The following is a 26,110-nucleotide window of genomic DNA, read 5'->3' on the forward strand; positions in this document are numbered from 1 at the left end:
AGTCAATAAAATGGCTCTTTCTTGTTGGTTGAATAAGGGATTAACCATGTCCTTTTCTAAGCTTCATCTGTTTGTTATTTTTGTATTTGAGGTCATTGCCTGCATAGCAAGTGAGTGCAGTTCAAGCTAATCTCAGTCTTGACCTTCTTTCTGCTTTGGAACACCGAGAATAAATTCAATTTTAAAAGCATTTGACTTTGTGAAGTCATCAACACTTATATATACAATTGGAAGGCTATTGGCTTGGGGTGTTTTAACAGAGGACTAGTGACAGCGAAAGACTGGAAACACACAAACACAGACATCCAAATAATCTTTGACTAATCTCTATATTAATCTGTAAACAATTGCTCTGAAGTACAAAAGAATGTTTTATAGCCAGCTGTAATAAGCCAAAGCGATCAATTGCTGTTGAGATTTAAATGCTAAGCTAACCTACTAGTGTCTAGATTAGCCTACTGAGCACTAAAGGTGGACAACTCATAGAGTTTGCTACACCTCGTTCCTTTTCCAATGACATTGTCATTGGCAGCCAAGATGCTTGCACCAGCTTGCTCATATGGATGGGTTCAAATCTGTATGTAGCCTTTTCATGCATAAATAATGGGATTTAGGTGAGACGACGAGAGGTTCACGCCTCATGCATGCTGCAGCTCACCCCTACGTTAGGTTAGGTTCTTTTTAATCCTCTTCCCGTGCTTTATTTTTATCACATTCGGGTGGAGACGTTGAAAGTTCTATAGAAGTACATATTTCTGATTTTCAATCTTAAACACACATAATCTTTGGTTTTTTTAGTGAGACTTCAAGTAGGACAAAAAAGTCATTTTTCATATTCAAATGATTAGTTAATTTTTAATATTTGCATTTTAATTAATAATGTGGCTTATTTAAGGTTTCTCTTGAAAGTAGTCATCTAAATGAAATATTTTCATCTCATAATCAATTGGAAGTCTTTCTTCTTCCATAAAGCTGGCTGCCTTTTGTTGTAATTCGCCTTCAAACTCACACTTTTGTGTTGCCTGCAAAAGCCCTCCTTACTTTAGAGAAGAGACAGGAGAGAGATACAGACCCTGATTGGGTTTCAAAACCAAGGGAAGGGCTTCCAACGTTTGGTGTATTTGCTTATATTCTGGAATTGAGATTTTTACATTCAGATCCTTAACCTCGACCTTGGAATTTCTCCTTTCATGTTGACCTTGGCTTGTGGTACAAATGTTCCATTCTACAGTCTTGCTGCCCCAATTGTATCCTCATTAGAACAGCTCGCTTATTCTTTGGAATTCCTCTTTGCCTTTGTCTTCTTGAAGGCCCCCAAGGATCATCTGACGTAGAACACCCTGAGGACCAGAGTTTGATCGCATACCAGAGAACCCTACACAAGGTTTTGGGAACCGGCGTTGTACGCATCCCATGACCTCGATAGATTGTGGCTTGTGACTCACCACCCACAGCCATAGGTTCAGTGCCTTGAACCACCCCCGAGCATGAGGTTTGATTGTCGTGAGCCTACCAAGCCCTGATATCCCAACCTGGCATCCCATACCACTTGGCTGAGCCACCCACTCGCAGAGCTCCATGGCAGCCGTGAAGTCTTCCATGTCCCTGGCAACTCTCTAGCCCGTCGGGTGGATACCTTTAATCATTCATAAGTACCCCCAAGGTCCACTTATATAACCATACCTTTCTAGTTATTGGCCTTTGCTTTATTTATTAGCTTTTAGGCTTTATTTATAAGCCTTTAGTTATAACTAGCCCTTGGCTATTATTTATAAGCCCACGGCCAATCTAGATCTCATCTTGTTACACCCATAGCCTATGTGTGAACCCTTCAGGTCCCCATGCCTTGCTAAGCCTTAACCTTAACTTGGGTTAGCACACGTCCCTCATCTTGGGTTAACCTAACTAACCCTAGGCCGATTTGGGAGGTTACATTATCTCCCCCCTCTATTAGATTCACGTCCTTGTGAAATCCATAAGGAGACACCACCGTAAGCGAATCCTCTAATCTTGACAAGTGTCTTTTGGCTCTTACCTAAGCCAACATGAAACTCAGCCCGCTTCAAAGATCGAGCTGCTTACTGCCAACGTAATTGACAGGTTCGTTGTAATCCAACTCCAATCCAAGAGTTGAAACACCAGTTCCAATGGCACTCTAATCCAAGAGTCAAGGTAGGACACTTGGCACAAAGTGCAACAAGTTCTACGAGTACAACTCTAGCACAGATACACAACTCAACTCAATTGTCATACCAAATGGTATCTTGCATTGGTTGTTGGCAAAGGCTAGTTCACTTGGTGCAAATAAGTTCAAGGAATCAACTCTCCCACCTCACGCATGTCCAAGCATGTGAAACTATCGTTGACGTGAAAGACCTCTGAGTACGTACCATGTACTCAAGCCGCAATTTTGAGCTAGAAGACTAAAATTGAAAAACCTCAATTTTCTTTGCATATAGAGGCTTCATTTTTTTGGATTTTTGAAAATCCCGAAATCTGTGTTGAATGTGCATTGAGTAGAGGCGCACAGAGGTTCACAGGTTGGCAGAAGGCAGTGAGCAGCACGACTCACAGGCGTGTGCTGTCTGCGAGGGCAACAGAGGAGCGGTGCATAGTCAAGCGGTGGTGATCCTCTCTGGCCTCTAGAGTTGTCAGGTGAAGGTGTTCCACACATTAGCGTTGCAAGTGGGCATCTTGTAGGCGGCACTCCCAAGGTGAAGGTGTAGATGAGTAGGTGCAACTCGCCAACAGATAGCAAAAAATCGAAAGAAGTCACCTGGTGGGAAGGGCAGTAGAGGCCAAGAAGTCATGGCAAAAGTACGAAAAAAGCATTGTGGCGGGAAGGTCAACATAGGCAAAAATGTCATTGGCCAGGAAGGGCAGCAGAGGCACAGCCTACAGGCGGCTCAGCTAGGGTTCTTTCCCTCCCAGTGAGCCTAGCGGGCTGACCACAGCCCAGCCGGCGGGCCTATCATGAGCTCCGCCGCCCTTGGCAGTGAGAGAGTGGCGCTATGGTGGTGGAGGCGGAACAAATCAAGCATTGCCAAGATGTCGCGTTGGTGGACGACAAGAACCTGGCTTTGATACCAAATGTTGCAATTAGGATTAGCAGAGTAATGCAACTTAAGGTGGATACTAGATACTCATGGTGTGAGTATAAAGAAAAAGAGAGAGACGGCTTGCTATGGTGGTGGAGGCGGAACCGAGCAAGCATTGCCAAGGTGTTTTAGTGGTGGAGGGTGGGAACTTGGCTTTGATACCAAATGTTGCACTTAGGGTTAGTAGAGCAATGCAACCTAAGGTGGATAGTAGATACTCATAGTGTAAGTGTAAAGAAAAAGAGAGAATTCTTGCTATGGTGGTTGAGAAGGAACTGTGCGAGCATCACCAAGATGTCACGTTGGTGGACGGCGGGAACCCTACTTTGATACCAAATGTTGCACTTAGGGTTGGTAGAGCAATGCAACCTAAGGTGGATAATAGATACTCATAGTGTGAGTGTAATGAAGATGATTTGATTGATGTGATGGCAGAACCGCGCAAGCATCACCAAGATGTCGCGTTGGTGGATGGCGGCAACCCAACTTTGATACCAAATGTCGCACTTAGGGTTAGTAGAGCAATGCAACCTAAGATACTCATAGTGTGACTGTAATGAAGATGATTTGATTGATGTGATGTTGTATAATCTTCTTCAAGTACAATGCATTTAGAGTTTTAGAGCTCTAATGAATGACAACATTGCTTATGTCAAACCCAAATAATACTTAGATATTTAACCACTCTTAGAGTGGGTTCACACACATACATAAGAGCTCTGAAATACCCAACACAAAGCGAGCGGATTAAGGTGGCTAAGGTTTTGATTTAATAAATCCAAGGTTATTGGCTATTAATGATTGGAATGTTATTTATAGTAGTGAGAAGGATTATATAAGTGAGTCTTGGGTTATTATTGATTCAATATGGTTTGGACCTGGACCATGGACATGCTGGGTCATGGGTAGTCTTGTCGAGGGCTTCTGTTGTGGGCAGGCACTGGTGGTATGGTAACATGAGGGCTGACTGGCATGGCTTGTGTGAGTGGAACACTAGCCCCTGGCTTGGGGGTGGTTAAAGGACGCGAACCTACGGTTGGGTGGTGAGCTTGCTTGCGCCCTTCTTTGTTTGTTCTTGTTTATGCCGATAGATTAGGTGATTCTTCGGGAAGAGTCTCTTACACCAAGAGTCGTACCAATTGATCATGAGGACTTGGGACACTTGGTCCTCCTATTGGCATAGATCCGAGAATCATATCACTTTATTGATCTTGCCATTTGGCTTGATATAATAGTACCACTTGAGCCTCAAGCTTACCACTGGAGCTAACAAACCTAGACTCTGCGGATCGTACCACTTGAGTCTACTAGTGTAAACATATGCATGGATAAATCGGCCACAAATAAGTTCTATTAACAAAATAAAAATTATTACAAAGATAATCAGGGACTAATCCAAAATGGTGACAACACTGCAGGAGATCATTTCATCGGATTTGTCTGCACGTTAGGACATTTAAGTGGGTGTGTTGTCATAATGCATAGATTTCTTGGAGATTGTACCAACAAGTCCGAGTTTTTGCTTTGGTGTATGAACAGATGTATTAGTTGAAGTATGTTTCATAGAGAGATGGTCTTCCTTTTCAAGGTGCCTAAGAGTTGGTGCAAGCAAGTATTGTGATCCATCTCCGTCGTTGCATTAGTGGCTAGAGTGTGCATAGTGGAGTTTTGCTAGGCCATTTTCTAGAGTGCTTGGAATCCTCGCATAGGTAGCTCTAGGAACAAAGGCAAGCATATGGAGAGCACGACCAAGTTGTGCAACAAAGCTTTTGTATGCACATAGATTAGCATGCACAAATTGGATCTAGGTCAAGATCCAAGATTATTATACATATTCATGTTTTGGAATACTCAATAGATTAGTTCTACCTTGTCTTTTGTGTGTTTGCTTGACATGGGATTAGCATTAATCTCTTTTGCTTAGCGTTAATCACATACATGCTTCTGGAACGACTGTCACACTTCATGGATGGTTGGACAGACATAAAGTGTTGGATTTGGCAAGATTTGGTCATGCGTAGGTTTCTTTACAAGTCTTTGTGCTCACGTGACGAGGATAGAATTGGAGCTTTCGAACTGGATGCAAAGTGGTCTCAAGTGTTAGGGATCTTGGGTACCTTCGACGAGCTTTTCTTGGATCTTTTCTTTCTACATTGTGCATCTGAGGACAATTGGAGAATGTGGCTCAGCTCACGTTGGGCAGCACGTAGCAGTCGGGCAGCATGTATAGGTGCCTGGGATAGGCGAGCAGTAGGCTGTTGTCGACAGTTGGTACCATGTGGTATTGCCATGTGGCGGTCGTTGATATTTGGACGAGGTTGTGGAGCGATCTTAAGAGAGGTCGACAACAATAGATATGGTTGATTAGCAACTGGGCTGCATTTTCCTTTTGCATTCCTCTTGCGATCAGAGTCTACAGTGCGTCTCTTTGCAGTATAGGTTGGTCAAGGAGATCTTCGGCAATGTGTGCATTGAGAATTGACGCCTTCCTTCTCAGTCATCTTTTGTACTTGAAGTACAATTGTAACACTTCTTTCTTGTACATAATACATAGCAATAGTTTATGACTCTTCTGTGTGTTGTGCATAGTTGCATTCCATACCCGTACTCATCCGTTTGGTACTTTCAATACGTACTGTACAGGTACCATGCTTTCCGTACCCGTACTTCAAAAAAAGAGTTTAAAGTACGGAATAACTACTAGTGAATACTTGGTATGCAGGTTGATGTTGAGGAGCTCGAGCATCATAAACAACAGCATGTCAAGGAGAGCGACATAGTACGTGATGAGTGATGAGCAGGAGGAGATATACAGACAACTTCACAGAGAGCTTGAGGACATTGATAGATGAGTCACTCAAGCTCAGTCTCGAGCTCTCATGACCACTTCCCTCGCTTCTTTAGCTCAGAAGAGTCGTCCTTCCACCTTTGAAGGCACCAAGGTGCATACTCATGGTGCACATTCAAGAGGGAGAGTCGCCAGAATGACCGATAGAAATAATCCAGAGCACCAAATGCAAATTCTTCTAAAGGAGATAGCTGGACCTTCTACCATTGTTGAGGAGATACTGCGTACTGATGTACGAGGTGATGTGGTGGAGCGGGAGCCACTATATGATTTTGATGGGAATCTCCTCAGAGATGGAGACTATTCATCATCCTCATCTTCAGGCTTGGATGATGATGAGTGAGTGGTGACTCATGAGACTTGATTTATTAGCTAGTGGCCTTGTGGTGATTGGTCGCTCTTACTAGTTAGTGGTTAGCATATCAATATTTACTTTAGTAGTGACCAATGACTAGTCACATATTCAGCTTGTAGCTAGCCTCGTACTTTCATGATTTATGATCAAACATGTATGATGTCATATTTTTTTGTGATGGCTAGATGACTATTGGTGTTTCTACTAGGATTTCAGATTCAGCAGGACTTCATGTTGTATGCTCACAGCTCATCTCACATTTATAGAGCATAGATGTTTCAATTTCAATTATTTTTTGTGCAATTTTGTGTACCAGTGTTGCTAAATTATGAATGGTTTATAATATATACATTTTTATCATATATACATTATGTTTAAAAAGTAAACATACTTAAAGTACTTATCTCGATGCGTACTTTACGTACTTGTACGCATATCATACTGTACTGCACCGTATCTAAAGTACACAACCACTATGGTGTTGTGTGTGTGTGATTCCGCTGCACTCTTCGTTCTATCTCTGAAAACCCTCGCACATAGGCATGAGGGTTCTACACTGTGCAGCGGAGGACAAATGCAATGCAAGTGGGGGCGAATGTGACACACCTACGGGTATTTCAGGCAGACATTCCAATGCCGGGCAGCATGCGTAGCCAAGGCGTAGTAGTTGGGACTCATACGAGTGCAACGCTTAGGTGGGGTGAGCGACGTGGTTGCACACACACTCAGCCAATAGTCAGGTTGGGCTCGGGCCAGGTGGACGTTATTAAGACAGGTGTGAAACACTTGTAATGGTAGTCGTGGGCACCCATGCAAATTGTGGGACATTTTTTTTAATAAAAGTCATGCTTTTTGCAAAAATGTAGTCGGATCTACTCTGCGGAGAAATTTTCTGATCAGCAATGTTGGTGCATATATATGCATATATTGGAAAATCGTTATGATCACCTGTTTCCTCTCAGTGCAAGTCTTCGACGGAGTGTTTCTTTACACGTGGGCTAGCTAGGAGATCTTGGCAGAGCTTGTACTAGAGATTCAATTGCATTACTCTCTTCTTTTACATAATACAGATAGTAGTTTAGGGACTCTTGTGTGTGCTGTGTGTTGATTTTGCTGCACTCTTCTTTGTCTCTTCTGCACATAGGCACTAGTGTTCTACAGAGCGATAGTAATTACAACAAAAGTGGGTGATTTCTTGGTCGTTATCCTAGATTTTCAGTTTCTCTATGCTTTAGGGTTATAGTTGAAGATAAATTTCTCTCTTTTAGCTTAGATGATTATCGTGTTTCCTAGCCAAAAATGCAAAAACGTTGCTTTTCCCAAGTTGTATATTCCCCTTTCCGTTCCTTTCTCTCTTCACAAGGTTTCCCCACCAATCGGTCCTTTTAAGTTTTAGTTAATCTTAAAATTCCTTGCCATCTCCCCCAAATCATGGTCCCCCCCACATTCTCCTCTTTTTCTCTCAACTTTTTATCTCATTTCTATCTAGTTTTACAATTTCGTCATTTATACTATGTGAAAGATTTGCCATTTCATAGCCGTTTCTGTTTCTCAGTTTTAGATTGTTTTTGTTTCAGTGTCTGTTTCATGCAATTATGGTTTGATAAGTTTGCTTGACTGTTATGTATCTTGTGAAGGTTTTCATGTGCTGTAAGCCGACAGCTATTCTTTGCTGCTTTATATTGCTCCAAGTTTTTGTTTGTAAGTTTCTGAGGGTTTAGGTTTGAAGAATAATCAATGGCTTTCAAAGACAAATATGTTACAATGGAAAGCTGAAGGGGGCAGTACGGCCTGGGCTTTTCATCTTGAGGACTTGTGGGAACTTTTTGGTCGGATATGCTGATTGCTGTGCTTCTTTTGCAGATGGCATCAGAACTCCATGGAATGCTAGCTAGTACTAGCATTGTCACTGGTGGAAACATTATGCCTGCGTATGGAGGGGATGAAGATTCCTTTTTAAGAAAAGTTATAACACCAATTTATAATGTGATTGAGAAGGTGAACTTCTGCTCTTGTGTAGGGTTATCCTTCTTGCCTGTCTATTTTATGAGTGTTGTATTGACTTGATTATTATCAGGAAGTGGCAAACAATAGGAATGGTACTGCTCCGCATTCGGCGTGGAGAAATTATGATGACTTGAACGAATACTTCTGGTTTGGATTTTGATTTTCAGAGATGTGGTTATAATTGCTCTTGAAACCGGATCTCTACAATTATGATAAAATAATGGGACCATTATGAGGTGTCAAATTTGACTCCTCACTGGGTGGGTTGGTGTAGGTCTAAGGATTGTTTCAAGTTGGGTTGGCCTATGAAAGGCGATGCAGACTTTTTTCAGACCCGCACACAAGCTGGGTCTTCTTCCAAGGTGTGTTGCTGTGGCATTTCACAGATATGTCTTGCTTGACAATTCTGCATTTTAGTTGGAACTGGACTTAGAGAAAAACCGTTCGGTTTGGATTGCAGGGTAATCACACAATTGCTTCTCACAATGTACGGAAGATGAATTTTGTGGAGGTCCGAAGCTTTTGGCATCTTTTCAGAAGCTTTGATCGAATGTGGACGTTTTACATTTTAGCTTTGCAGGTACATACATAGACGGCAACTAAAAGGTGTTGAAAGTTTGTTGACACGGTGCTAGAAGGTAGTAAAATGAATAATGCCAACTCAATAATGAGACCCTAATATTATCTTTTATCTTGGAATTTAGTGCTAATAACCAATCAGTAACACAGCTAGCAAAGATGACTTAGGTAGAGAGCATTTAGGCTCTATATCCTTTAGTGCAATTTTATGATCACACAAGTCTTATGCCTCCTGTGATGCTGCCTCTGAGTTTTCATTGCCTCTGTGGGTCTCCAGCAGTTTTCTTTTTGAGCATTTTGGTTTGGCAATTGTGAGTTGGGCCAGAGTTTAATGGAACTGTCTCCACTTGTCCGCATGGCAAGAATTGGACTCGTGAAGGTGCTAACCATGTTGGTATGGCGTTGCTGTGTTAGATTGATTTGGTTTTCTTGAGATGTTTGAAATGATTTGACTGATTTCTGGATTCATAAAGCAAGCTAGCCCAAGTTAAGCTATGTGTCTTGTAGACACGATAAGGAATGCTTTCTTGATCTACTAGAGTCAGACCTTTACTTCCACTTGAAATTTTCTATCACTAAATGTACTTTTGTAAGGCTTTGCTCTTTTATCAATTGCCACCTCATGCTCTCTGGGGATTGCTAGAGCTTTTAGCATGCTTGTCTGTTGAAAGTGCGCTCTTGTTTTTTCCAAGCTCCTTTTTCATTCCCATGAGAAATTATATGGTAGAAAGTCCGATCTGTAAGTTTAATCTTACCAGGTGCATTGAGCTAACAGCGTTGGTGGACTTTCTTTTTAAGATTGAATCAAGACCTGCAATCTTTACTATTGCATTATAATACAAGTAGTTTTCTCAAAAGCTGATGTGTATGGATGCATGCATGCATGTGCCTGCATTAAGGTAAGTGCTTGTCTACACATAAAGTTCCAGCCTAAGGTTTTCTGTGTTGGAGGTTAAATTCTAATGTACTGAGGCTTGTTTTGAAGAGTACCATAAAATGTAATTATTATGCGCTTGTCGTGTACACGTATATATATATATATATATTTTTGGAGGGTCATGTAGCTGTTAACCTTAGTCACAAATGAACGGGAATGGGAATGGCACGTTGTCCGGAATGGGAACGGCATATAGGGATTAGGGAACTGGAATGGGAACTCCACATCAACACACACTTGTTTTTTTTTTTTTTTGGTGTAAGCACTGTTCTGTTTATTAATTAAATGTATAAAGGAGTGTGTCTCACTGCAAGAGACACACTATTCAGAAATAGTGATAAAACACCGCTAACTGATTGTAAGGAAGCTCTCCAAGATCATGGCAATCTTGAAGAGATAGAAGAAGAGATCTCCTGAAGTAAGTGCAGTAAGAGATTTCAACAGTATGAAATATAAGAAGATTTCGGGCCATGTAGATGGTCCATAGAGCCTAGAATCTCATCCAAGTAAGAAAGGGTGTATAATTTGGTAATGGTGGTGAAATTGTAGAAAACAGCCAGAAGGTTCGACCGAATCTTTGACCTGGAAATTTGATGCGTAAACGTGTCGAGAGATTGTCGAGGAATTGACGAGCAGAGGCGCAAAAGCATAGCATGTGGGGGATTGTTTCCTATGTTCGAGAGCATCTTCTAGTCCGGTGATGCAATGCGCCTACGGGCTAAGAAAACCCCAACCGGCAATGCTTCCACCACACGTAGAAGGATCTTTTGCTTAAGAGGGAGATTACTTTTCGAAATACGTGAGAGCACATCACGCCACCACCTTTGAGGCTTGTTTAGATGCCAAAAGCGATTGCCATGCTGCTGAATCCATGGGGGGGGGGGTGGGGGGGCGGGCAATAACAAGTGATATGCTTTCACAACAGAAAGCAAAGGCATAGGAAAAGGGCGGAGTTGAGGCCTCCGTGGAACAAATATGACCAATCATCTAGTCTCTCTTGGGTTTCAAGAGGAGGCACAGGCTGTAATGGGGCAAGCAATTCCACTAGTGTATTCCAAATCTGCCTATGATGCATACCCAATCCAAGTCGTTGCCTCACTTTAGGGAAGGAAAGTAGCATGCCATGCATATCAACCACATCATCTATGCTGTGTAATCCATGTGCATGAAGGAAATAAGATCTGCGATGCTCTAAAGCGGCCAGAGGCTCTTGAAACACCCTCCTCCAATGAATGTTTTTGATGTGCAAGGAATTACCAATTGATTGTTGCTGCCCATTCCAATGTAGGTATTCCAGAATAACTTGTCAATCCTAAATCAACCCGTTGACATATGGGCAACCTGGGATTCGTTCTCTAAACTTTCCAAAAACTCTCTCTTTGTAAGAAATAGACTAATGCCCAAAAACTTTGGTTTGCATGACTAAAAACGAGTGAGAAAGCATGATGGCCCAAGGTTGGTGTTGACGTAGAAATTCCAATATAAGGGTGCTTTTTCGAGCAATGAGATGCAGATGAATAACAAGTATGTTGAGTCTACCATGCATCTTTGGAGTGCAAACCAATTCCTTTTTGAGAAGATGGAGAGGTTTTCGATGTGCACTTGTGCACAAAAGAATGGATTGTGCCTTTCTTGCTTAAGGGAAACATGCCAACCAATAGGATATCCCAAATGTCTTACAATTTCTGTGGGTGGGAAAATCTGTCCCAGGCATAGAACACTATGCCAATCACAATAGTTCACAAAAAGGCCAGCAACCAATCCATATAGATGCAAGGCATCTATGATATTTTGAAGATCTATTGGTGTGTTTTTGGGGAAGGAGTCATCGGAATACGTCGGATTGACAAAGTCTCTTCCTCCAGGTATGGTGATGCCATGTAAGCTGCCATTCTCTACCAGCTTATCTATGTATAACAGCATTGGGTGCGTTGCAATAGCATAAAGAAGAGCACTGAGTGGACAGCCCTGTCTAACAGAACGACCCATCTTCCAGGGCATAGATAGACCATTCTCGATGATGCACTATGCTTGGCCATCCTCATAAAGCCAGTAGATGACATTCTTCATTTTATTGCCAAACCCCATCCTTTCCATGACCAAGGCTACAAAATCCCAATGGATTGTATCAAAAGCCTTTTCAATATCAATTTGCATGATAAGCACATCTTGGTTTGTATATTTAGCATACTCAATACCCACATAAGCATTTGCAATGTTATCCATGATTTGTCGGTGTGGCACAAAGCCATATTACCTCGGGTGAAAACCATCAAAAAGAATGTCTTTGATGCGGTTGATGGCTACCAATTTGTAGATCATAGGCATGTGTGTGATCAGGCGCCGGTCTGATAAGCGGTCGCATAACTGCTTCTTAGGTAGCACACGTAGCAGGCCTTCCTTTCAGCATGAAGGGTGATGGCTAGTAACCCAAGACCGATCGATCATAAATAACAGTTGATTTTTTAAGAAATCCCAATAAGCCACAAAGAATTCCACATTGAGACCATCCCAACCTGGGGATTTTCATTTACCAAGAGAACACAGTGCAAAATCTAATTCCTCCATGGTAAAAGAAGACTCCATTTGTTGTGCTTGGCAAGCAGTCATAATTGGATTAACAAGATCAAGCATGGCATTCCGAGCATCCGTAACTTGTTGATTTGGTGAACCAGGCATAGCAAAGAGGCTCTAAAAGTGACTGTGGACTTCATTTTGTAGCTCAAGAGAGTCTTGAGTCCACTGATCATCAGATTTCTTTAGCCTATTGAGAGAATGCATTCTTCGTGAAGTCTGAAGGCTTTTGAAAAAGGTCTTGGAAGAGCAACCTTGATCTATCAGAGACTTTTGTCTAGCTCTAACTTGCCATTTAAGCAATTTTCTTTGATCATTCCTCTGAATAAAAAGTTGAGCTCTTGTCAAGACATCAATCTCATGAGGAGCAAGCCCTCGAGTAGTACTCGCTACTGATAAAACTTGCAAAGTGTGCTTTGCATCAGCCACTAATTGTCTTTGTACACTCATAAAATGACGTCCATAATCTCACATGATATACTGCATGTAGGTGACAAAACGTAGCCATGCCATATCAGTGTCTACCATAGCATGCATTTGTAAAGACTCAATCGCCGCAACAACCATACAATTGAAATCATCATGCGAAAGATAAGCATTATTCACCAGCAAGAGTCTTTTGCATGGTAGTGGCTTAGCATTAACTTTCATTCCAAAATATATATTCATACACAATGGATAGTGATTTGATAGACGGAGAGAGAAATCAATGGACATGTTACAGGTGAAAGCATCATATTGAGTGGTATTAAGCATATACCATTGGTCTAGTCTAGCCCAGTAATCCAATACATTATGCTTATATGCAAAGTTAGGAGCCTGAGGCATTAGGTACTTCCACAAGTCGCTAGCATTCATGAAGGCCATTGCATTTGCCCAATCATGTCTTTCAGTAGTAGTCATGTGCATATGGTGAGAAGTACTATTACCAAAGGTCAGAGAATTATTGAAGTCCCCACACAAAAAAGGCACTTGCGATCCATGGATAAGCGGCCAATGACCTCCACATGATTGGCTGTTTCATAGAGTTTTGCGAGGCATATAAGCATGCAAATTCATAAATCTCACCATTTAGCATACATTTTATGACCAACCATCTACCAGCGGGATCATTGAAGGCCATAATTGGTTGAAGCTCATGTCTCAGTAGCATAACAACACCCGAAAACGAACCTTGTCCAGCATAGAATATATGGTAGCTTGCAAAGAAACCTTGTCTACCAACAAAAGCATTTTGGTTGTGCTCTTGAAGACAAACGATATGCGGTTTGGTTGTATTTACATAATCCCAAAGAATTTTCTTCCATATCGACCTATGATGCATTCCCAATGCATAGGAAGCAGTGGCCCGGGGAAAGGATAAGACATATCCCCGATCATCTACCACATTATGTATGTACCTAATTCCCAATTTCATGAGATTGTATGCCCGAACAGGTTCCTGTAAAGCAAGTGGAGTGTCAAAGATGGCACTCCAATGAATACTTTCTTTCCTCATCGAGTTTGTCCCCAAGCAATTATCAGGAGCCCATTTGACCTTAGAGAGAACTTGTTTCCAGTCAAGTATGAGGGCAGTAGAGAAAGGACAATCAGGTATCCTCCCTACAAATCTCCCAATAACAACCTCCGAATGATCCGTAATCCAATGACCATAAGCACAAGCCTCATGTTGACACACATGGATGCTAACATACAAGTCCATGGCTGCTGTTGACGGAAGAAAGTATGCAACATTGTAGCCTTCCTTGCAAGTACATGATATCTTATATTGAGGACATTAAGTCCGCCATGCATCCTCGGGGAGCACACCATTTCCATCTTCATCAGTCTCAATGCTTTCACAGCAGTTTTTGTCTTCCATAACATGTCCATAGCTTGAGACATAAAAGCTGAAATATCCCTGGAGGACCAATGCAGCAAGGGCAAATAGAACTGGACATAGGACATCACAATGGATTGTACTATTCTGAGCCTGACATGAAGAGGCCAAGTAGAAATCTTCCAGTATTCCAGTTTATGTTGAAGTCTTTGGAAAATCCATTTTAACTGCTGCTTTCTGGTGATATGCCATCCTATGGGATATCCCAAATGCCTGACAATATCTCTGGAATGCACCACCTGACCCGGCCAAAGAATAGAATGCCAGTCACATTGTTTCAGGGGGAGTAATTTAGATTTGTCAAAATTGACATGCAATCCCGCTGCCAACCCATATAAAGAAAGAGTGGCCATAAGCATGCGAAGTTCCTGAGGAGAATTCTGTGGCATGAAGAAGGAATCATCAGCATATGCTTGTGCCAAAAAAGATGTAGTCCTTGGGATTTTAAGACCAGTTATGTGTCCTGTGTTTGTAAGATGATCAAGATACATCAAAAGAGGATGGGTCGCAATGGCATAGACGAGAGCACTAAGAGGGCAGCCCTGTCTAACTGATCGGCCCAATATCCATGACCGAGACAGATGGCCCCCAGGAATGCACTGAGCAGTAGAGCCAGAATAAAGCCAGTAAACAGCATTTGCCATCTTGGGACCAAAGCCCAACTTTGTCATGATCTGAGAGATGAAATCCCATTGAACATTGTCAAATGCCTTAGCAATATCCACCTGCAATATAAGCACATCTTGATGCGAATACTTAGCATATTCAATTGCAGTCAAGGCATTGGATATATTGTCATGGATTTGTCTTCGCGGCACAAACCCATACTGATGAGGATGAAGTCCTGCATGCAGTATCCTGTGAAGCCTATGTACAATCATTTTGGCAATAAGTTTGCAAAGTACAGGCATCAAAGTAATAGGCCTCCAATCTGATATATGATCACACAGATGTTTTTTGGGGACAAGCTTGACTATGCCATGCTTCCAAGAGTGCGGCAACTGATTTTCTTGCCAGGCCACATTGATCATTCGCAAAAGGACCTCTTTCAAATCATCCCAAAAAGAAATATAAAATTCCACCGTAAGGCCATCCCAGCCAGGGGACTTGTATTTGCTGAGGTGGAACAATGCATTATCAAGTTCTGTGTCAGTAAAAGGCCTCTCCAAGGTAAGAGCATCATCCATTTCAACTATTCAGAAACATATTGAAGAAATTCAGTCCTGGCATCAGTCACTTGATTTGATGGGGAAACAGGAGCAGAAAACAATTTCTGGAAATAATTGTGGCATTCGTCTTGGAGATCAGAGAAAGAGTGAGTCCAAGAGCCATCCAGTTTCCTAACCCTTAGACATGAATTTTTATTTCGAGTAGCATGCAAGCCTTGGAAAAAGGATTTTGAAGAGCAGTCCTTATCCATGAGGGGCTTCATTCTTGCCCTAATCTGCCATTTATGCAATTTCCTCTGATCATTAACAGTAAGTTTAAATTGTGCATGTGAAAGGGAATTCTTTTCTGAATCAGAGAGTGGCCTTGACTGAGAAAATTCAGTCAACTGTTGTGCTGTCCTTTTTGCCCATTTAACCTCATTCCTCCATTCTGTCATATGCCATTTGCCATACTCCCTAATGACATTCTGCATACGAGAGACGAAGCTGTCCCAATCGTAATTCATGTCCTCCTGGGCATGAACTGTCAAAGGATGAATGGCAAATTTGATCATTTGCTGAAAGTTGTGATGTTGGAAATAAGCTCGATTAACATGCAATAATCTACTGGAGAGAAATGGCAAATCATCCAGAGGCATGCCAAGTTGCAAATTCATCCACAATGGAGCATGATCTGACAAGCCCAATGAGAAATCTATAAGGAGATGAGGGCTAAAATCTGCAAATTGTTGTGGATAAAACAGATACCATCTGTCAAGTCTTGCCCAATACGTAGTAAGTGCATTATGATGAAAAGTATATCCAGGGACTGACCCTTGGAGAAGTACCCACAAATCTTCAGCCTGCACAGAAAGAAGCATGTTATCCCATTTCTGCCTTTCCAATGATAACATATGAGATCGTGAAGTGGTATTATCTCTAGGCAGAGGGGAATTATTAAAATCCCCATAGATGAATGCATTGGATCTCCATGGATATCTGCATAAAGAATCCCACAAAGAAGCCCTCATGGCAGAGGTCTGGGAGGCATAGACCGATGCAAACTCAAAAATATCACCATTGACATTGCATTGTATGACTATCCATCTGCCACTACTGTCATTGAAGGCCAACTGAGGCTCCAACTCATGTCTAACCAATATGCATACACCTGAATAGGTAGCAGTACCAGCATAATATATATCATAGCCGTGCAAAAAACCATGATGTCCAGCCATGGAGTGTTGATTATGCTCTTGCAAACAAACAATATCTGGCTGCATTTTATGTACATAAATCCATAAAAGCCTCCACTTTGAGACATTGCAGAGGCTCTGTACATTGTATGTAAAGCACTTAAGTGTTTGAAGCATGAAAAGGTATGTACAGTAGAGTTTGAGGATAAGAACCAGACATCAGAGAGGCTACGCCTCTGCCTGCATAGGCTGCATGCCTTCATTACCCATGAAAGACATAGCATTTTCCCCTTCTTCTGAATCACATATGGGGATGCCCTTCTTCAGTACGCCCACCCAATTTTGAAGGACAGGAGCAGAGGCTGCAGTAGAAGTTTGTCCTGAAGAGGGCGAAGAAGCATCCCATTGACGAGATTGAAGGGGTCGTTGCTTCAATACAACCACCTTCTTGGGTTGTTTAAAACCGTCCTGATCAATCCCCACAGTTTCCTTCATCTTCTCTTTCCCTTTGTCTTTTCCTTTTCCTGCAAGTGCGTGCACCTGATTGATTGATTTTGCATTCTTTGCTTCATTTGTATTTGCTGTCTTGACTTGCAAATTCTCATTCTTTTCCCGTGTCTGGGGTGGCAAGGCATTTGGGGGGGGCTGATGCAAAACCATTGGGCATTCAGAGTCTAGATGCCCAAACTTGTGCAGGCAAAACAAGCACCTGCAAACACACCCCACTTCAATTCAAAATACTTTTTGCCCAATTGCACTCCCTCAACTTCCACCGCAATAGAAGGAGGGGTAGGTATGTCAATGTCCCAGAGAATGCAGAACCTGTTACGGTTACCCATGGGGCGTGGAGGACAAATGACCTGTCCCAAGGAAGCAGCCAGGCCAGGCAATTCTTCACGCATATAGTCCGGGAAGTTAGCAACCTCAACCCATACAGGGCAGTGATGTCGTATAAGACTTTGATAGTCCTTGTTTGGGGACCAGGGCATAGCATGTACCATTTGCCTCCCATAAAACAGGGGAGAGAACTCAAGAAGCCTCTGCTTGCATGAAGCATCTGATAAATGCACCTCATAAAAGCCTCTGGAAGTGAAATACACTCCCTCTACAAAGCATCCTGCAAGGATGGACTTAATCCACTGCGCGACATCGTTGGCCGCGGGGATTTTTCCTGGAAAGAATATTATAACCGCAGTTTGAGACAACTTTCTGAGGGGGTTCACCAGGGACGACAACTTCAATTTGTAGGTGACCTCTGGAATCGGTTTGCCCCATTCTTGTCGTGACTGCTGAAAGTCATCCTTAAGGGTATCAAACACATACTGAGCTTCCAACGTAAATGCATCATCTTGTAAAGTCGGCTCTGATAGGCGGCGCTTAACATCTGCAGATCTTTCTTTTCGGCCATATGTACAAACATCTAAAGCTGAAGCCATTGATAGAACCACGGAAAGGGAACGGTCAGAAGGGTTGTGAAAAGGAAAAGGCCGATATTGACAGAAGGAGGTTGTGAGGTTACGAAGGAAAGTGGAATAGAACAGTACGGCAGAAAAGGTGGAGGAAGACAGCAGAAAAGACTGCGAAAGGTCACTACAGAGTTGAGGAAAAATCAGGGCAGAGGAAGGCTGAATCGCGCAACAGGGGGCATGAGGCAGGACAGTCTCAGCGACACACACACAAGGATGAGTTGCTATGGCATATAATAAGGCACTCAAAGGGCATCCTTGACGCACAGACTTACCCAAAGACCACGAGTTAGAGAGTTCACCATCAAGAATACATGATGCATCACTGCCTTGATACAACCAATGCACAAGATTGGACATCTTAATTCCAAAGCCCATTTTGCACATGGTCGTTGCAACAAAATCCCATTGCACTGTGTCAAAAGCCTTCTCTATGTCCACTTGCAAAATAAGCACATCTTGTTTTGTATATTTTGCATATTCAACCCCAATGAAGGCATTTGCAATGTTATCCGTTACATGTTTGCGCGAGACAAAACCATATTGCACCTCGTGTAAGCCTGCATAAAGTACCCCTTTTATCCTATCGACCAACATTTTGGTGACCAATTTGTATGCTACTCACACACACACACACATTTTTTCTAGTGAAACCACTATCTCATTAAGAAAGAAGAGAATATACATTCATAGCATTCCTAGATGAGGACAACTACTACTCAGTTTAGAAACAGTGGGAAAACACTTCTAATTGCTGGAAGGTTAGTCTCTCGATTTGATGAGAATCTCGGAGGGAGTGAAAAAAGGCTCTCCGGAAATTAAGAAACAACCGGATAGAATCTCGAGAGAAGAGCAATTGATTCCGAGCATGATAGATAGTCCACAAAGCCCAAAATTTGGTCCAGGCAAGGAAGTCTATATAGTCTGGTAGGAGGGGAGAAAGGCAAACAAAAAGCCACAACATTCCACCAAAATGCCTACACACACACACACATTTTTTTTTTGGTAATATCCAGTGCAGTATATTTATATGCTCATAAATTTACATGATGGGAGGTCTCCGAAATGGAGAGTATCCCAAAGATCAGAAACATAAAAAGAAAAGCTCTATGCAAGAAGCATCCATATCACCCTCATGGCAGGCATCATATAAGGATTGCCGCAATGAGGCTCGGAAAGATTCATATGACTTGAATCTGCCGACCCAAGTATGCCAAATTATGCTCACTCCAGATTGCCCAAAGAGCCCAATATCTCACCCAAGAGAGAAATAGTGAGTATTGAGACAAAGACCTCATAAATCTGCCAAAGAGCCAGAAATGTTTCCCAAATCTGTGACTCGGGAAACGGAGCCGAAGATAATGTGAAATTCTCCTGAGGAGGATCCTAGAACACGGGCAGTGCCAAAGCAAATGAAGAACAGTCTCTGAAGGAGCCTGACATCTTAAACATGTGGATGGTGCAATGCGACGTTTAGCAAGTGTGACCCCCATTGACAATGTGCCTGTCATACATCCTCAAAGAAAAAGTCTTTGTTTCAATGGCATTTTACACTTCCATAACATCCTGAGATTCTCCGCCACCATGAGAGGGGCTTCCTTATATGCCATAGAGGATTAGCATGTTGCTGAATCCATGGAGCAGGTTGAAGAAGCCTGTAAGCTTTGATGGAGGTTAAGGCGGGAAGAGGAACATGATGAGTGCATGTAGCAAAGGGTTGCAATTGCCAATCCGTAAGCCTGTCTGTGTCAGCCACAGGAGGAACAGGTAGAAAAGGATGTAATAAATCAGCGATTTTCTTCCATATAGATCTATGATGCATTCCTAATGCATAGGAAGCAGTGGCCTGAGGAAAAGATAAGACATAACCCTGATCATCTACCACATCATGTATGTATCTAATTCCCAATTTCATGAGATTGTATGCCCGAACAGGTTCCTGTAAAGCGAGTGGAATGTCAAAGATGGCACTCCAATGAATACTTTCTTTCCTCATTGAGTTTGTCCCCGAGCAATTATCAGGAGCCCATTTGACCTTAGAAAGTACTTGTTTCCAGTCAAGTATCAGAGCAGTAGAGAAAGGACAGCCAGGTATCTTCCCTAGAAATCTCCCAATGACAACCTCCCAATGATCAGTAATCCAATGACCATAAGCACAAGTCCTCATGTTGACACACATGGATGCTAGCATACAAGTCCATGGCTGTTGTTGGCGGAAAAAAGTATGCAGCATAGTCGCCTTCCTTGCAAGTACATGATATCTTATATTGAGGACATTAAGTCCACCATGCATCTTAGGAGAGCACACCATTTCCATCTTCATCAGTCTCAATGCTTTCACAGCAGTTTTTGTCCTCCATAACATCTCCATAGCTTGAGACATAAAGGCTGAAATATCCCTGGAGGACCAATGCAGCAAAGGCAAATAGAACTGGACATAGGACATTACAATGGACTGTACTATTCTGAGCGCGCGCGCGCGCGCGCGCGCACACACACACACACACACACACACACACACACACACACACACACACACACACCTTCCTCTTCTTCTTTTTTGGTCGAAAACCATGCTTCTATCAACAATGACTTATGTACAATATAGGAGATGGACTAAACATAAGTCCATCTTCAAAGAACTTTAGAAGCAATGGAAAAACACCTCAAACTGGTTAAAAACAATGTCCTCCAACCGTAAGCAGTCATGGAGGGATTGTCACAAATTCATCTTAAAGTAAGCATATGCCTCTAGAGGCGTGTGCCCAAACATAGCATTGTTTCTCATCTTCAGAATCGTCCATAGAGCCCAATATCTAGTCCATAGAAAGAAAATATCAAAATCAGGAGAGTTGGGCACACTAGTTCCAAATATCCAGAAATGCTTTCCATATCGCCTACCTGGAAAGTGGCATGGGATATCATTGGCCAATTGTCGAAGAAGTTCCCTTGTCTCCAAACAATGCCAACAAGTTGCTAATAATGAAATCTATCCTGATCATCCAAGGGTGGGATGGGTTTAAAAGGCTGCAACAGCGTAGTAATAGTTTCCACACTCGCCTGTGATGCGGACCCAAGTTATGTTTCAGACAGGCTTGTGGGAAAGTCAACACAAATCCCTCATGTGTTACGACATCCGTCATAGTGTTAACTCCAATGGAGGCCAAAAAGCAAGCCTTTCATGGCTGTTGTACTGCAAGTGGTTGAGGAAACACTGAAGACCAATGAGTGCTTTCCAATTGAAGAGATTTCCCAATCAGTGCATCTGTACCATGCCACTTAATAGAAGACAAGTTAATTTCCAATCACGAAGAAGGGAAAATGCATAAGGGTATGTCGGAAATTTTCTTTTCAAATTTACTAAACACAGTTTCCCAGTGAGAAATGTGCCAATTGCCATAAGCTCTAGTCTTGATGGAAGCACACACGTCTCCAAGTATTTTTGTCCATGGTTGTCGAAAATGAAAAAAAGTGGGAATCATGGTGGCATTTCTTGCCAAGAGATGATACTACAATCAAGTATATTTAGTCTACCATGCATTTTAGGTGTGCAGATCGAAGATCGTCTCAAAAGATGCAGTGCTCTCGTATTCTTTTAGGCGAATGTGTAAAGACAGATTTTTGACCTCTTTGGCTAGGGTTTTTCCCATAAATACCTCTCAACTAATATCCATCAGTGCATGCTGTCTTACAAAATACACTTTAATGTGTGTGTTATCTGCGTCTGTATAATTTTTGTATGCCCACCTATGCACTATAATTGTATGTGTATGTGTTTGCACAAATGCACATGCATTGACTTTACTCAAATTCAATAGAGAAGATATTTTTTTTCGATTGTGTCTACTACTAGTTTTAATTACGTCTTAAAGGTTCCCAGTATGTGGAAGGTGGATGGCTGATGTTTGTTCCGACTGTTTGCAGGCAATGATTATATTGTCTTGGAGTGAAACAGGGTCTCCTCTTGATGTGTTCCAGCTCTCTGTGTTTGAGAATGTGCTAAGCATTTTCATAACAGCTGCTATACTTCGCCTGCTACAAGGTCTATGGCTTGAGTGAAGTTCAATGTCATCTGCAATTCTCCATTGTTATCATATGTAAATGACGTTTTAAAGTAGGATTGGTTGACTTTTTGACACTGTGCAGTTGTTCTAGATGTTGCATTAAACTTCAAAGCTTACAACAGCATGAAGTTCAGCAACATGTTGAGACTATCACTGAAGCTGGTTGTAGCAGTAGCTTGGGTTATTGCACTTCCAGTTTGCTATGTGCATTCGTGGGAAAACCCAAGTGGCATACTTAAACTGATCAAAAATTGGCTTCGACAAACTGGCAAAATACCTTCCCTGTACATCACGGCTGTGATCATCTATCTGCTGCCAAATGTTCTTGGTGCTTTCTTTTTTTTGTTGCCTTTTTTGAGGACATGGATTGAAAACTCGAGCTGGAAGATATTTCAATTTTTGCTCTGGTGGTCACAAGTAAGCTTCCTCTCACAGTCATTGCTCTTCAAATTATCAGCGCTGGTATCTGCTGTAAATTCTTATTGGAGAATTAAACAAGAGGGGTCCTCAAATTCTGGTATTCTTAGACCAGCTTAACACTTTAAAACACGTAGTTTCTCATCAGAACGTTCTGACAATTTTATGCATTTTGTGATGTCCAACTCTTGGCAGCCCCGGCTATATGTTGGACGTGGAATGCAGGAAGGCCCTGTTGCTCTGTTTAAGTATATATCTAACTCTTACATTGATGGATATTTCATGATCTCTTATTCAGAAAGAGGATGACATTTTGGTTGTTTATCACTGGAACAACAGGTACACCATGTTTTGGATTGTTCTTCTCATCAGCAAATTTTCTTTTAGCTATTACATTCAGGTATGCAAGTAATTACTCTATGCTGATTTGTGAAGCATTTTTCTGATGGCAGCTGCTTGCAACGTAATAGTGAAACACAATTAAAGCTAGAAAAGCTTTGCACAAGTTTTGTAGATCTTGACTTGAATATATTGGGCTTGGTATGCTTACTATACTTACTATTTTTCTCGTGAAATGTTATGAACAGATAAAGCCCTTGGTGAAGCTTACAAAGGCAATCATGGCTGTGACCAGCATCCATTACGAATGGCATGAGTTTTTCCCCCATGGTCTGTTATCTCTAAATAAGATGCCAAAACTATGTTTTACTATGCATGAATTTGTATTTTCACCCTCCTTTTGCCTTATAACATGAATCGCTGTGGTTTATGTGCAGCAAAGCATAATATTGGAGCTGTTATCTCTGTTTGGGTACCAGTGATTTTGGTACACTAATGCTTACACTTTTGGTCTTAGTGCAGTTTTGTGCTTCATACCGAGTGTGATGTCCACAATTGCAAAGGAGCTTGTGAATTCAAAGGGATAGAAGCTTTTTTTGTTTTGAATTTGTTGGACGTCTGCAACTGTCCTCGCCAAAGTTTGCCTTCTTTTGGCAGGTCTATTTTATGGATACTCAGATCTGGTATGCTGTTTTTTCCACCCTTGTCGGAGGTGTGGCTGGTGCGTTTCGGCGGCTTGGTGAGGTGAGGAATATCTGGTACTTTAGTTTGAAGAACGGTTTTCTGAGGTCCTGTAAAAGTTTTTACACTCTTGGCATCAAATAACTGTACTAAGCATTTTTCGTATGCATTGGGATTATTTGCTCAAACTCCCACACAGTCAAGCTGTCATTTTACGTCTTTTGGGCTGCAGGGTTGTAGGTTGTATTAGGTTTTTTATTGCTGTTGATGGAAACTACTGAATTGGGTATTGAATATCATGTAATAAGTTTTCTGAGTGTGTTGCAAAAAGAGGTCAAGTTTATGGTGTATAATAGTCTCACTAGGTGGCTTACTTACAAGAACTTAAAAGCCTGTTGCCCCTACTGACTAAGGGGACAAAAAACGTCTGAATAAACAGGGTTTTCTAGTTCATGCTGTTTTAGTGCATAGTGATATGATTTCAGCAGGTTCTATGTAGTTTGTACCTAGTGTCAACTCATCATTACCTCACTGTAAACCTTGAAAAGTTACAGCGTAAAAGAGAACTTCTGGAACATGCAAAACTTTGTTAACAAGCTTCAGAGAAGAGTTGATGCATGCATATTTTTCTTTTATAAGATTGTGTTCATATCCCGTTGTTAATGATCGACCTGGGATGCCAGACAGTCGCCTTACCTTTTCACATTGAACTGTTTTTCCTTTTTCTAGTACTTCCTTTTGATGGAGTCTTTATGGCACACGTCACCATTTCCCTTCTGAGTTGTTACACAAATCAGAATTTTTCCCTTGCATATCTTAGGATAAACACAATATCTCAGGTCAAATATATATATATTTTGCTGATACCTCCCTGATGAATTTTCTTAGATCAGAGGATAAACATTAAATAAATATTGGGTCAGAAATTGACTTTTTGCTGCCCCTCGAGGTGCTTTCTGTAGATGGGGCCTCTCTAATGAATTTGCTTAGAAAATTGCCTTACAATGCTGTGCTTTGCTTGAGCATGCTTGGATGAAGTTCAGCTTCGTTGTTTACATTCCTATGCAATGTGCATCCCTACCATTAAACCAAGTCCTCCCTTATGATATCATCTCTCACCACACATTCCGTATATCTTCAAATTTACATTCCTATGCATCAGGATTTTCTTATGACATTGCACTTTCCCTTCACCTTCAATCCATTTAACTATTGCTCACCATTTAACTAGCAGTAGTCATTGCTTTACCTCCCTTGCTTTTGAGTATCTTTATCCCTGATTTAGAGGGGAATTATGGGAGTTGTTGCTTCTAATGCCCAGATGGGATTCTTCATGAAAGACTATACCGCCTCTGACAGCCACATTTCGGTAGACAGGGAGAAGGAGAGAGTTTAACTAGTTTTTTGCAACAAAAGCGATACAAACTGTTTATTATAGCTAACTATGGTATGTACATAGGAGTATATTAGAGGAAAAACACATGATGGGAGCCAAACACCTGCTCGCAATGTCAGGTCTGTCTTAAATCTACTATTTTGTCACCTATATGGCTGAAATGAGGAATGAGGTGGGAATCTGACTGATTGGCATCTTGAGTACCGTGAATGGAATGTTTGACTGATTTTTCTAGAACGAACTCTAAGCAGTTTCATTATGTAGGTAAGGGACTTCTGGCAATGCCTTGAAGGGAAAATTTAAAAGCTTTCTGCTTGTGATATGGTAGAATTCATGTACTCGTGTGCTTCATGTGAAGACCTAAAAAAGAAAACTAGTCCGTGGCTTTTGTAGGAGCTATCGTGTATGGCCTGTTTGGGTAACCATGATTTTTTTTTTCTCCAGTGACCAATGAAACATGAGTGGTTGTCACCATCTGAGGAAAAGCCTTTGACAACAACAAGGCGTAAAGTATGGTGGTGTTGATATGTGGAGGAAGTGATGCATTGATTTTTTGCTTGATTTTGTCCTTGTGGTTAGAGATTTCTTACAACCAGATCGTGACAATGGAAATGATTGGTGATTTAAATTTAGAAAACATTACAAGGTTTAACCAAGCGAAAAATTTGCATGCATACTGCATGAAGAATGCTTCTCATCAACGCTGCAGGGAAAGAAAACTTCTGGTGATATCTCTGAACTACTCATTAAGTGACCACATGAAATGCAGATTCGCACACTAGGCATGCTGCGCTCTAGGTTCTGGTCTCTACCTAGAGCCTTCAATGAACGCTTGGTGCCACTTGAAAAGGTAACGAGTTCTACATTTGTATCTACTGTCCAGGCAGTGCAATTACTGTTTGCAGTAGCAGTTTATCACGTCCAAACCCCTGTTGTGGATACTCATTTGCACAAGAATTTGATCCAGTATCTTTGTTATTACTTTTTAATGCAGGTTTCTGATAGCAAGACTAAACATGCCAAATTTGCACAGCTTTGGAATGAGGTTATTCTTAGTTTCAGAGAAGAAGACATCATTAGTAACAAGTATGTAGAGAAAGTCTTAAAAATACAAATAAATAATATT

General features: G+C 41.6%; 1 protein-coding gene across 19 annotated transcripts in view; it reads left to right on the forward strand.

The window, feature by feature from the left end:
- LOC147607226 (callose synthase 5-like) overlaps positions 1–26,110 on the forward strand; it is an 80,216-nt gene that overhangs the window by 21,891 nt on the left and 32,215 nt on the right. For 10 of the 19 annotated variants that reach the window (XM_086791023.1, XM_086791031.1, XM_086791030.1 and 7 more), the window contains 13 exons: positions 8,165–8,299; positions 8,379–8,455; positions 8,583–8,670; positions 8,769–8,888; positions 22,012–22,129; positions 22,234–22,568; positions 22,764–22,816; positions 22,908–22,968; positions 23,156–23,237; positions 23,345–23,394; positions 23,565–23,651; positions 25,754–25,834; positions 25,979–26,070. In XM_086791023.1, coding sequence (XP_086647149.1) covers positions 8,165–8,299; positions 8,379–8,455; positions 8,583–8,670; positions 8,769–8,888; positions 22,012–22,129; positions 22,234–22,568; positions 22,764–22,816; positions 22,908–22,968; positions 23,156–23,237; positions 23,345–23,394; positions 23,565–23,651; positions 25,754–25,834; positions 25,979–26,070 — 1,379 coding nt within the window. Of the gene's footprint in view, positions 1–8,164; positions 8,300–8,378; positions 8,456–8,582; positions 8,671–8,768; positions 8,889–22,011; positions 22,130–22,233; positions 22,569–22,763; positions 22,817–22,907; positions 22,969–23,155; positions 23,238–23,344; positions 23,395–23,564; positions 23,652–25,753; positions 26,071–26,110 lie in introns of all 19 variants that reach the window. The other 9 variants (XM_086791016.1, XM_086791013.1, XM_086791022.1 and 6 more) reach the window with 1 other exon arrangement.

This window comes from Cibotium barometz, chromosome 56 (genome assembly GCF_041138505.1).
Source record: "Cibotium barometz isolate CiBa-2024 chromosome 56, ASM4113850v1, whole genome shotgun sequence".
NCBI classification, from domain to species: domain Eukaryota; kingdom Viridiplantae; phylum Streptophyta; class Polypodiopsida; order Cyatheales; family Cibotiaceae; genus Cibotium; species Cibotium barometz.